At 35.4% G+C, this 12,651-nt stretch overlaps 1 protein-coding gene across 2 annotated transcripts in view; it reads left to right on the top strand.

Moving 5' to 3' along the window:
* The window catches only part of LOC108576362 (thyroid receptor-interacting protein 11), an 87,139-nt gene extending 75,250 nt beyond the window's left edge, over positions 1–11,889 (top strand). For both annotated transcript variants that reach the window (XM_017939338.1, XM_017939345.1), the window contains 8 exons: positions 2,523–2,943; positions 4,843–7,872; positions 7,976–8,079; positions 8,195–8,294; positions 10,973–11,054; positions 11,179–11,368; positions 11,571–11,666; positions 11,737–11,889. In XM_017939338.1, the coding sequence (XP_017794827.1) occupies positions 2,523–2,943; positions 4,843–7,872; positions 7,976–8,079; positions 8,195–8,294; positions 10,973–11,054; positions 11,179–11,368; positions 11,571–11,666; positions 11,737–11,889 (4,176 nt within the window). The remainder of the gene's footprint in view (positions 1–2,522; positions 2,944–4,842; positions 7,873–7,975; positions 8,080–8,194; positions 8,295–10,972; positions 11,055–11,178; positions 11,369–11,570; positions 11,667–11,736) is intronic.
* The last annotated feature ends 762 nt before the right edge of the window (positions 11,890–12,651 follow it).

Below are 12,651 nucleotides of genomic sequence, written 5' to 3'. Positions count from 1 at the left end.
TTCGTCCCTGAGCGCGGGCTCTACGCGCGCTCTGATTGGCCAGTGTTTTTCGTTAATAATTCAAAAATGAAGCTTCAAACAACATTTTGGTAAAGGAAAAAGTTGTTCAGAGTCACCCCAGCAACTCCCCATTTCCGGGTGTTCGAGGAGTTACGGGACACCCTGTATATATAATGTTCCATTTAAAAAAATTAATTTGACCTTGATATCTCCTCCACTACTTCACTCCTAGAAAAAAAAAAACTATACCACATTATGTCTCCCATCATACCAAACAACTTTTGTATAAAACTTTTCTCGATAACTTCAACTTCTTCTGAGATATTGCACTGTGATGTCAAGTTAAAAAAGGCACCCTGTAGATTTAAAAGAGATAGATTTTCATTTAGTTACTTGGAGCACGCGCTTCAACATTCAACTTAAGAGACATTCCCAGTGAATCGGCATACTTAAACAAAATCTGAGATTGCTAACGGTCAGACAAGTGTAACAGATAGTTGCGAAAAATGAAAATGTTTCGAACTGTGTCTGAAACATAGACGAAGTATCCATGCTATAAAGTAACACGTCCAGCTTATTTCGAACGATACAACATAGTTGAAGATTTCAAGCTGGTCAAACAAAGCAAACGATCACGCGGTAGAGATACTTATTTTTGTCAACTGTTAACACTGTACTAATGAATCTTGTACACAGATACACAGAACAGGCGAAAGTTTAATACGCGTACAAAGGCTCTACCTTTAGGCAGTCGCGAACGAGTGTATTCGTGAAATAAAATCTATGCAGAAACTTTTTCCATCTTTTGCATACCATTTTATTACTTATTTTCGTTCGATTTCTTTTTAAACAGTCCATTGTTTGAATAGTTTATTGTATTCGGTGTAAATAATGCAACAGATAAATTTGTTTTGTACGTATAAAAAAAGAGAAACTCTCGTGATAAAGAAATTTCAGAAAATAAATCAATTTATATGAGAAAATCGTATAGAATACGAGGAAATAAATCAATTTATTAGGTCTGTGCAAAATTTCAACGTCAAATATGACAAATGAAAACTAGCGAATAAAAAATTTGTAATATTTTCATCACTTTCATCTTCGTGGGCGATTTTCACCCTTTCGATGTGAACGATCGTCGATAAAAAAGAACGTGCAAAGCTGCATTTACCATAAGACTAAGTAGGCGCGAATTGGGGCCACATTTTGAAACCTTGTGTTATTTTTATTTTATTAAAATGTAATAAACTTTAAAAGAAAATGTCTACGAATTTGATTAACTGAAATAGACTTGTCCTTTTGAGTCGTCCTAATAATGTTGCGCCTAGGACCTCCGAAAGTATAAAAACGGCCCTGAATACGGGTCAAATAATTTTTTCGAGTATCACCATATACACCAAAGTTTCATCAGTATCGGTGATTATCACTTCGAGATGTTCCCTTATAGAGAAAAAACACGCACGGTGCCTTTCAGTGCCACCGATTTCCAACCGATGGAAACACTCTTGCACAGACCTGATAAAATAGTTTCCTGTAAAATTAGTGTGGTACCTTTGTAGGTTTGTCTTTTTTTTCAGATAGTAGTTATTGAATACACCCATCCCTCTATTTACGCGGTACTTTTTTACGCGATATCATTTTACGCGGTTAGATGGGCTCAGTTTTTTATAAACTTTCATTGAATTTATTACATATCAGAGAGACGCAGATTCTTACTTGAACGTACTAATTACATAACTCTGACCTTTTTTGCTTTCCTTTTTTAACCTCTTTATCCTACGATTTAAGTTTCACAGTACAGATTCTGACACCGAATGAAACTTATTTTGCTTTCCTGAAATATCATTATGTTTGTTTATCAACCTTTGCGATTTAAATGTTTTCATAACTTATACCTGTTTCTCTTACCATGTTTTTTTTTCCATACAAGCAGACTCTGTTTACGCGATTTTTATTCGCGTAAAAAAAATCAAGGCGGAACGGTCAATCCGCGTAAATGGAAGGATGTATGTATATTTACGTGAATAAATAGTTATTACAGTAAGTAACTTAACAGTAGGTTTACGGGACGCGTGATTTGGACGCATTTCGAATTTCACAAGGAAAATTACAGAAATCGTTTACATTTCTCTCCCTACCATTTACGCTTATTACAAATTTTATATAAATATATAATATCACATAGTTTCATTTATAAGTTAATAGTGTATAATATGTTGTTTTTAAATTAAAAAAGTTGTTTTTTAAAGAAAATCTGCGGTTTCGTTCACTCGTCAATTTGACGCGTGTCCGCAGAGATAGGTATATAAGAAATGTCCGTAAACCTAGTGTTAAAGTTGATATAAATGGTTTATCACGACGACGACAATTTTCACAACAACAGCCAACAACCTTTTTTTCATTCGTCACCCTTTCTATTTTTCCTCGTCGCTTCCCTATTTGGGTAATTGACTCCCCGATACTACATTAGTCTAATTAGAAACACATTTGTAAGACGAAGCTGAATTCTGTGTTTTACCTAGAGCCACGAGACAGAGAAGAACGCTGTACGAATGCAATCGGATGAAACAATGTTGATCAACGATTTCCGCACCGTACTGTCCGAGCTGAACTCTCTGGAGAAGCTGGATCTCGTACGGGGTGCACTGAAAGCTCTGGAAAGCGAGAACGAGAGGCACAGCGAGGCTGACAAGCACGAAAAGTCCGACTTCAACGAGAAATTTCAAAGGCCTAGCGTGGTCGTCGATCACCAGTCGTCCATCGAGTTCAACAAACCTAATTTCGACGTGAACACAGAGAATCACAAGCGGCACGAACGATTTATCGAGGCTTCCAGTAACAGGGAGTCCGAGTTGTGCAAGAAAGTGGAGGAGCTCGAGGAGGAGAACAACAGATTGTTCGCCAGTATCGAAATACTCGACCAGCAGCACGAAGAATCGCTAGGTGAACGAAGAGAATTGCTTTTTCTCTTTTTTTAATTTATTTATTTAACCCTTTGACTACTGTTGGCGCCTAGAGGCTCTTAGAAAAATTGCTCTTATGATACTGTAGGCACCTGAAGACGCTTAGAAAAATTGCTCTTATGATACTGTAGGCACCTGAAGACGCTTAGAAAAATTGCTCTTATGATACTGTAGGCACCTGAAGACGCTTAGAAAAATTGCTCTTATGATACTGTAGGCACCTGAAGACGCTTAGAAAAATTGCTCTTATGATACTGTAGGCGCCTGAAGGTGCTTAGAAAAATTGCTCTTATGATACTGTAGGTGCCTATAGGCGTTTCGAATTGTACCACTCTTTACTAGATTATCAGATATATTGTGGAAAAAACCTTAAAGTTGATGTTAAATTTTTAGTATGTACAATAACAATTCAATACAGAATACGAATAAATAAATATTGGTTTTTTTCACTGTTTTAATTATTTCAATATACTTTCTGAGAAATGCAGGCCTAACGAAAAATTTCGCCGTTCTCGGTGCAGGTTGAGACTGAAAACCTACCGTATGGTACAACTGGCACGTCTCAAAGTCTGCCGTAGTCAAAGGGTTAACGTCGCATCAGGTTGTATGCCATTAACGACCACACATTTCTACGTTGTCTTTTGTATTATAAGAGAATTGTATAATATTTTCAACCCCTTCACGATATAACAAAAACAAATCGATGGAAAAATTCTACACTGTTACATTGTCTTTTGTATTGTAAGAGAATTGTATTTTCAACCCTTTCACAATATAACAAGAAAAAGAGAAACTGCGAAAAAATCGATGGAAAAAGTGCGTTAGATCATGTTGAAAGTTTCCGGCGGTTTTAAGCTGTTTATTGTGAAAAAAAAACTAGAGATTCGAATGTTTACCTTTACTTAATTTTAGTGAAAATTGTTAATTAATTTTAATTAATTATCTTGCGACACGCTGACGAAAGTGTATCGAACAATTATGGAAATTATTTGGTGTAGAAATGAATTCCTTCCGACTGTATTCGCATAATTGATTCAAAGCCACCGAATACTATCGCGATAGTATTCGCAATCTGCCAGAAAAATAGCATAAGATCGTCGACAATAATGGAAATAATTTCGATGATTGATCTGTTTTCGTTCTTTTTAAATGAAACACTGATTATTGTCCCCGGAAGTCGCAAAGAATTCATTTCTACGCCTAATATTTTCAATGAAAATGTTTAACTTCAATGGAATTGTTTTTTTTCTTTTTCAAAATGAACTTTCAGGATGAGCTAATGTATCATTCTTTTTCGCACAAATTGCATTTGCAATATTAGATATAAGAATACGCTGATAAACTGTAACCCTTTGCACTCGAGAAGCAATAACCAGCATTGCAATGCATCAGCATGATTTTCTTCTATTTTTAATGTTCACCTTAACAAATGTTGCACCTTATGTAATGTGAGAATATATTATCTCCTTATGTTGTCACGAATGTGCAGATTTGCACTTTTTGAACAAAGAAGTGGACTGAATGAGACTAAACTAAGAGAGACAATAAAACATAAATTTAAATGTGAAGTGAAGACTGATATCTTGAAGAAATTTCGAAAATTTTCATCTTCAGAATGATTTACTTACATTTTACATTTAATTGTCAATTTCCATAATTTATCGAATCGCGCGTTCGTGGTATTGGCATAAGGAAGAAATATTGAAGAAAAAGAATTACACCCATACGTATCTATATAATATATTTTGAAGTTCGTTTTGAATAATTTCCACAAATTCCACAAAAAAGAAATCTCGTAGTGAAAATTCGAAGTGCAAACGGTTGGCGAATATAGAAAATTATTCATTTGTAATTATCCAGTCGTTCTTTAAATTCACAGAAAAGCTGCTGTCTATGAAAAAAGAGCTCGAGAAGAAGCACCAATGCCTTCAAAACGCTTACGAAGAACTTTACGTGGACTACAGACAGGCTCAAGACAGTGTCGCCGAATTGCAAGGTAAATTCACGGATTCGAACAGGAGGATACAAACCGAAACCGTCTCGTGTTCCGTGCAAACTGAAAATTTCGAAAACGTGCAAGAGAAACACGTACAGACGAACGTTCCACAAATGATCGAGGACAAGATCGTCCAAACGAACGATCCAGAAATGATCGAGCACAAGATCGTCCAAACGAACGATCCAGAAATGATCGAGCACAAGATCGTCCAAACGAACGATCCAGAAATGATCGAGCACAAGATCGTCCAAACGAACGATCCAGTAATGATCGAGCACAAGATCGTCCAAACGAACGATCCAGTAATGATCGAGCACAAGATCGTCCAAACGAACGATCCAGTAATGATCGAGCACAAGATCGTCCAAACGAACATTTCAGAAATGATCGAGCACAAGATCGTCCAAACGAACGATCCGGAAATGATCGAGAACAAGATCGTCCAAACGAACGATCCGGAAATGATCGAGGACAAGATCGTCCAAACGAACGATCCGGAAGTGATCGAGGACAAGATCGTGCAGACGGACGATCGAGAAATGATCGAGGAGAAGAACGTCGAGAACGACGTCGACGAGCTAACGAAAAGAGTGAAGGACATTTTGAAGAACTCCAGCGTGGAAACGGAAGAGGGCGAGTCGATCTTCGAGGCGGTCGCGAAGCAATACATCGATTTGAAATGGAAGAAGGACGTCTTGGAGAGAAAGGTGCTGGAGCTGACGAAGGAGCTGAAGGAGATCGCCGAGGTTAAAGACAGCCTGCAGATCGAATGTCGCATGGAGAAATCGATGACCTACTCGCTGTTGCACGAGTTGCAAGAGATTCAAGACTTGAAGTTGAATTTGTATTCGATACCGGAGGCGAACGAGGAACGGGTCGTCTCGTTGGAAACGGAAACGGAGTCGCTGCACGACGAGGTGAAGCTCCTCGAGTCAGAAAACGCCGCTCTACGGATGGAGAACGCCGTGTTGCAGGGAGCTGTCTCAGACGAGACGCTGTTAGAGAGTCAAGATCAATCGGAAGCCGCGGCTCAGTGTATGAAACCGACCAGGTTGGAGGATATCCCGGAGGATGTCGAGGAGACCGTTAACGCGGTTTGCGAGAGATGCAAGAGGCTGGACGAGAACGCCGAACTCGTCGAGGAGTTGAAGCTCGAGCTTCAAAACATGAGGCAAGGGTTGAAGACAGTCGTTGCTAACGAAAGATCAACGGGCGACAGATTGAGAGATCTTCAGGAACAGCTGGATAAAGCTACCCGCGAGAAACTCACCTTGGAACGTAGTATGTTTAACATAAGGGAAGAATTGGACGACGCGTTGAACCAGTTGGATATGAAGCAAACCTACATACTGGAATTGAGCGAGGAGAATATCGGTTTGAAGAAGAGACAGAGTTTGTTGCACGAGGAATTAACAGAGGAGAATAACAGTTTGAAGAAGAAACAGTGTTCGTTGCACGAGCAATTAAGCGACATGCAGTACGAGTACGAAAATAAAATAGATTTGTTGAACATAGAGAAGATCGATTTGGAGGAAATGATAGAGATCATGAACGCAGATCTAGTCAGATTGGAGGAGTCGTATGAACATCTGCGTGAAAATATAAAGAAAGAGGAGGAATTGAAGTACAACTCGAAGATTAGCACGTTGACAGAGAAATTAAGCTCCGTGGAAAACGATCACGCTCGATTGTCGAACGAAGTTGAAACGTTGCGTCTGAGGGAAGGGGAGTTCGCGAAGTTGCAAGAGAATTTTGCGAAAGTTACAGAAGAAGCTAGGACTTTAGAGAGCGAATACGAAACGATTAAAGATAATTGTAAAAAATTAGAAAACGAGATGATGTGTTTGCAAACGGAGAAAAGAGAGCTGTTGAGTCGTTTAAACGAACATGTCTGTGATAATGATATGCAACAAATTGTAGCTCTATTAGAGGAGAAAACCCGTGAGAACGAAGCGTTGAAAATCGATAACAGGGAATTATCGGAGAAACTGAACGATTCGCAAAGAAAATTGCAAGACACCATCGATGAGAAAATAGAATCGGCTAGTATGGCCAAGGAGACGATGCAAAACACGTTTCACCTTATCAAAGAGAAAGACGAGAAAATCGACGAACTGAATAAACTGCTGAAACTTGCCAAGGATGACGCGCAAATGTTGGAACATTTTGCCACGATAAAGAACGAAAGGGACGAGCTTGTAAAGCTTGTTACCATCAAGCACAACGAAAGCGTACAATATCACGGGGAAATTCAAAAGTTGTCGCAGTCCTTGACAGAACAGGCGACGATGATTCGAAGCTTGTTGGAGGAAAGAGACACGGTTCTGAACGAATTGAAGGAGAAAAACGCCGAACTTCTATGGACGAAGAATGAGTTACAGGCGGTTCATCAACGTTTGAGAAACGCCGAAGAATCGAACAGCAAGGAAACATGCGGGATCGTCGAGCATTCGACGCAAACGTCGGAGATCGCGATTCTCAAAGAGAAGTGCAACGCGTTGGAGGCAGCCTTGATCCAAGAGCAATCGAACAACAGGATGCTGCAGAATCAGTTCAACGAGAGTCAAAGCAAAGAGGCGAATGCAGGGAAGGAGCTGGAAAGGCTGCGAGCACATTTGGTTGAAATGGAATCGAGCTACACGGAAGAAGCTTTACTTGCTGAAGAAACGCGAAAAGAACTGGAGGTGAAGCTGCAGCAGGCTGAAGAGAAGATGAAGAGTAGTTCAACAGCGTACACGTCTGTGAATATAAGGGCGAACCAACAAGTGGAAACGTTGCAGCAACAAATGGCGTTGATTGTCCAGCAAAGGGACGACATACAGAATAAGTTATCCGCTGCTGAAGATAAAATTTTGTCACAGACTGCCTCTTTGTCTAATTTACAGATTGTCCTCGAACAGTTTCAACGAGGTAATTTGAAATATTTTCTTGTTACTTGTATTAGTGTGAGTTAGGAGTTATGAATTATTATCGGTATAACGAACGAATTGTAATGAATGTTGATCATTTTTAGATAAGGAAAAAGATATCATAGCAGCCACGGAAAGAATTCACTCTAAACTAACTGAATCCTATAAAAGGCAAGAAGAATTAGCCATAGATGTTACAAACCTTAAGGTACAACTATGAACGTAACTTGTAAACATAGAAATATGAAAAATATTGTTTATCGAATAGTTAAGAAGAAAAAAAATATATATATGTGTTTCTTAAAATATATATTTGTTAACAGGAACAATTAACCGAAGCTAAAGAATGTTTACAAGCAGCATCCAGATTAAGTGAACAACTTGATAAAAAAACAGAACGTATCCAACAACTGAGCCAAGAAGGTATTCGATTTAATAATTATTATAGAGTTTTACCATTTGCCTGCATCTTATTCCTTTTACCTATCGCATGATTAGCATTATTTTGCAATTAAAATATTACCTCTTCGAGCATTATTTCTCGAGAACAAGTTCACGTAGTTTTGATACATTCACGAAGGAAATTTGTATTTCTAAATTTGGGAAAAATTCAAGCAGAAATATTTCATGTAATCAATTTTGAAACACATCACCCTAATGTCATATTCCAAAATTATTGCTAAACATAAGTAAATAATACGCATATGTGCTTCTTTGGTGTGGCTACAAATATCAGGGGTTTTTTGTATGTTACCTTTAATACGGTTTATGAAATGAAATGAAAGATAATAATATACCAAGTATAATCTGAATACCTTAACATTTTTTAAAATGATGCTTGGAACATTTTAATTATGAAAGTTCGCAGTATAAGTTGCTATGTAACATTAGATATTAAACATTATCATACTGAGAATAATTCGCTAACTTAAATATTAATTTTGTTATATTAAACGTTCTATGTATATTCACATTTTAAAATGCACCTATATTTATCGAACTTACGAGCGAATTCTTCTCGTGTGAATAGTTTTCCCCATAAGCATCTAGATTTAACGAAATTACATATATTGTATTTAGATTAAATTATAAATATTTTTTAGTCTATTCCGACCATTAACTGATATATGTACAAATTCGTAAATATATAACCGCACAAACTTTGCATTGTTACTCATCGTGTGCTATAGATAGTAGAAAAGAAAAACATTAATTGTGAAATAACGTATTAATATCAGTACTGGAAGAATACCGTTGAGATTGCTTAAAAATTCCTTTATGTATAAAATAAGGAAGCACATTCGATACATTTATCCAAAGAATCTGATTCTGTGACAGCTTGCCTATAAATCAGTATATACAAAATATCGCACGTTCTAATTATAATTTATGCACTGGTGAAATGGTTACATCCCACTATAATCATCAGTTTGAGTGTGACCTGTGACTAATCTGCAAAAGCAAACACATAGACAATCCGGTGGCGTAGTCAAATATCAGCTGGTAATTCTGGGATTTTGACAATAGCCCAGGATTCTTGCTGGTATCCGGCTACGAACTGGACGATCGCCTTAGCGCACTAAATCACATCTTCGTTGGCTCATGCATTGCCACTGGTGCTGGTACTATCTTTTCCTATTTTTCTAAATATAAATTCCTATTTTACTGAGGTAAAGTACTGTTAGACAGCAAGGGTACAAAAAATAGAAGATTTAGCTGTATGTTTTGTTTTCTCATTTATGTACAATTACATTTTCTAATTTAATATGTCATAACTTATTTGTTTGTAGTATTAAAAATCGTACGAATATTGCTAAAGTTTCTTTTCATATATCCAAAACCTAACAGTTGATTAGTTCTTGCAATTTATACATTTGAATTATCTGTATAGATATATATATACCATATGAAAATTGTGCATTAGGTAATACATATTATGACCATCTCATAATCCTCAAGGAAAAATGCTAGTAGCCACCGTGAATTTGCAATACTACTGTATTATAAGATTAAGTCATGAAATAATGTAATAGTATTGTTGCATGAATGATTATGTATGTATTTTTATAATCGTTTTGATTGCATCTACAATAACTATGCTACTTATACATTTGTAAACGAGATATAAGCGAACTATGATATTTACTACAATTTGAACTGTTAAATTTGGCAAAGAAATACGTCCAATGGTGGACGAAGATAATTAATTTCACGTACATTGGAATAATATATAATCCGTCTCATAAGCAGAACTGTATAGAGATAAAGTTTGGTAGCGTTAGAGTGGGTAATCTCATGCGGTAACTGTGAGCGTGTGAATTGTAAAAGCTCATATTACCTCGTGGGGTTTCCCACCCGTTACCATTATCCTACAAGGATGAAAATATATATTTAAAAATTTTCATTTTCCTTTCTATAATGCATACATTTATTTTATCTTTTATTATTAATACAAAGTTGTAACTCGTTTGATTTTTATAAAAATCAACTACCAAATTTAAAATTAGTATTCAATTTTTTTTATACTAGTATTGTAATATCTCATATGAACAAAAGTACTTTATTCTTATTATATATAGTCATTTCGAACTAGTTTAATTTATAAGGTTGATGTACCTGATTTTATTTCTAAGGAATTATAATATAATCATATTAGGATAGCTATTGTACTTTAATGTAAAGTATTGTAACATACTAAAGTACTTATTACTATATTAATATAGCTTTCTTACTTCTAGTGGCATGCGTCATAGTTTTGCTAGTATGGCATGATAAATGAAGAATGCAGCATGAGCAATTAAGACATGGGTGTGAGTATTACATCAGGTACTGGTGTGATATTCAGACAACCAGTACTTGTGTTATACTTACGCTCATGTCTTTTAAACCTTCAAATCTGCCGACTTTACAGCGCTGGAATGCACCTGTATAGAAATAAAACATCCAATATGCTAAACTTTTCCTTAAATAGTTCATAATTTTACTGAAATTATATTAAGCATATTACTGAATAATATTATTGTATAAGTTTTTCTGCTACATTATTTATTGACTTATCTTTCTATTCGTATCTTTCTACATGTTTTATCATATATTTGTAGTGGACCGATTAACGAATCTCGTAAACACTGCTGATCGCAGGATAGAGGAGGCAAAACAAAGTGGAGAGGGAAAAGTTGATAAGTTAGTATGTTATACAGTATTATTGGTACAACTTAATTTAAGCATTTCAATACCAGTTATAAAATCTATACATTTCTTTATATAAAAGATGAATAAATTATTAAAAAAGTGCTCATTTTTTCAGAACTCTAGTTAAGAATCTTTTATTGGGTTTCTTATCTTCGCCAGCAGCAGATAAATCTTCAGTGCTCAGAGTATTCTCTACAGTTTTGGACTTTAGTGAAACAGAAAAGGATAAAGCTGGATTGAACAATGCAGCTGTGCATAATAGTTGGTTTTCGCGGTTAAGTGGTGAATCTACCGTTTCCAATAAGGTATATGCATTTTATTTGATAACCAATTTCTCGGCAATTAGTTAATACACAATGTAAAATTATTCGCAGTAATTTTTAATTTAACTACACCATTTTTGCTGCACAGTAAATTTACGGTTCTTAAACTGAATTGATAGCGCTGTGAATAACATATTATCAAAAAGAGTGTGCGATATGATTTGTAAATAGCTATATTTTTTAGGATCAGGAAGCGTCCTTGTCAGCAGCGTTTGTAAGATTTTTAGAAAATGAATCAAAACCTAAGCCACAGTTACCTGCTTTACCAATACAAACATCGGTAAGTATTTTTATTACTTATTTATAATTGTAAAGTTTTTTTATTTCACGGTTTTTTTTTTATTTTTCAGTCTTTATCGCGTCCAGGCCATAGCAGACAACATTCTACATCATCGACGCAGTCTACTTTGTTACTATCCAATGTAAATTTACCAACATTCCCGGATTTCGTTCCGCCCAGAAATACAGGATCTATTTTAAAGGAAGTACTGAAAGATAGCTGATATTAGCATTTCCAGTATATTTTGTGCTTTGTAAATTCTAAGACTGTAGAGGAAATCAACGTTTAATGCATATATTTGTTTACTGAATTACGCTCAATAAGGGTATACAAAAGAAATTATTATGAGATTAATTCAGGGTTCATGCTCTTGTAAAAAAACAAAATAGTATTCTGAGAGCTTCATGTTTATAATGAATTTATGAAAGAATTATTAGTTATAATAATGCATTGTTTTCTTATATTTGCAAAAAGTCTTAATTAATTGTATGTTAGTAAATATTTTATGTAACATTTTATGGTGCTTGCAACAAAAATATTCAATATTCATCTAAAAATTCAATTTCTCTTACGGACAATAATTGAATAATATAAATGACTAAAAATATATTATAATAGTCAATATAAACAATGTAAACACAGAAAATTTTGTCAATTCAACATAATCCGTAACTACACTGTTTTATCAAAAATATTAAGACAAAAAATATATTTCAAATTGTATGTACAACGAATGAAATAGTGAACAACAGTTATTGGCAGTATTGTATCTTTTCACAGATATTTCGTATTACATATCACGGTCATATTACGTGTTACATGTTTTCTTCATTTCATTATCAAAGTAGTACCATAAATTTGATGTAATCTAATTTAAAAAATGATAGGTATTATTTACAGGATTTATTTCTATCTTTGTAATCTTAAAAATTATAATGTTCTGTGAGATAAAATACTTAAGCTATTTCATTTAGTTTGACATCAG

Source organism: Habropoda laboriosa, unplaced genomic scaffold, assembly GCF_001263275.1.
Source record: "Habropoda laboriosa isolate 0110345459 unplaced genomic scaffold, ASM126327v1 scaffold36, whole genome shotgun sequence".
NCBI classification, from domain to species: Eukaryota; Metazoa; Arthropoda; class Insecta; order Hymenoptera; family Apidae; genus Habropoda; species Habropoda laboriosa.
Note: the sequence above shows the minus strand (reverse complement) of the source record. Positions and strands in the feature narration are given on the sequence as shown.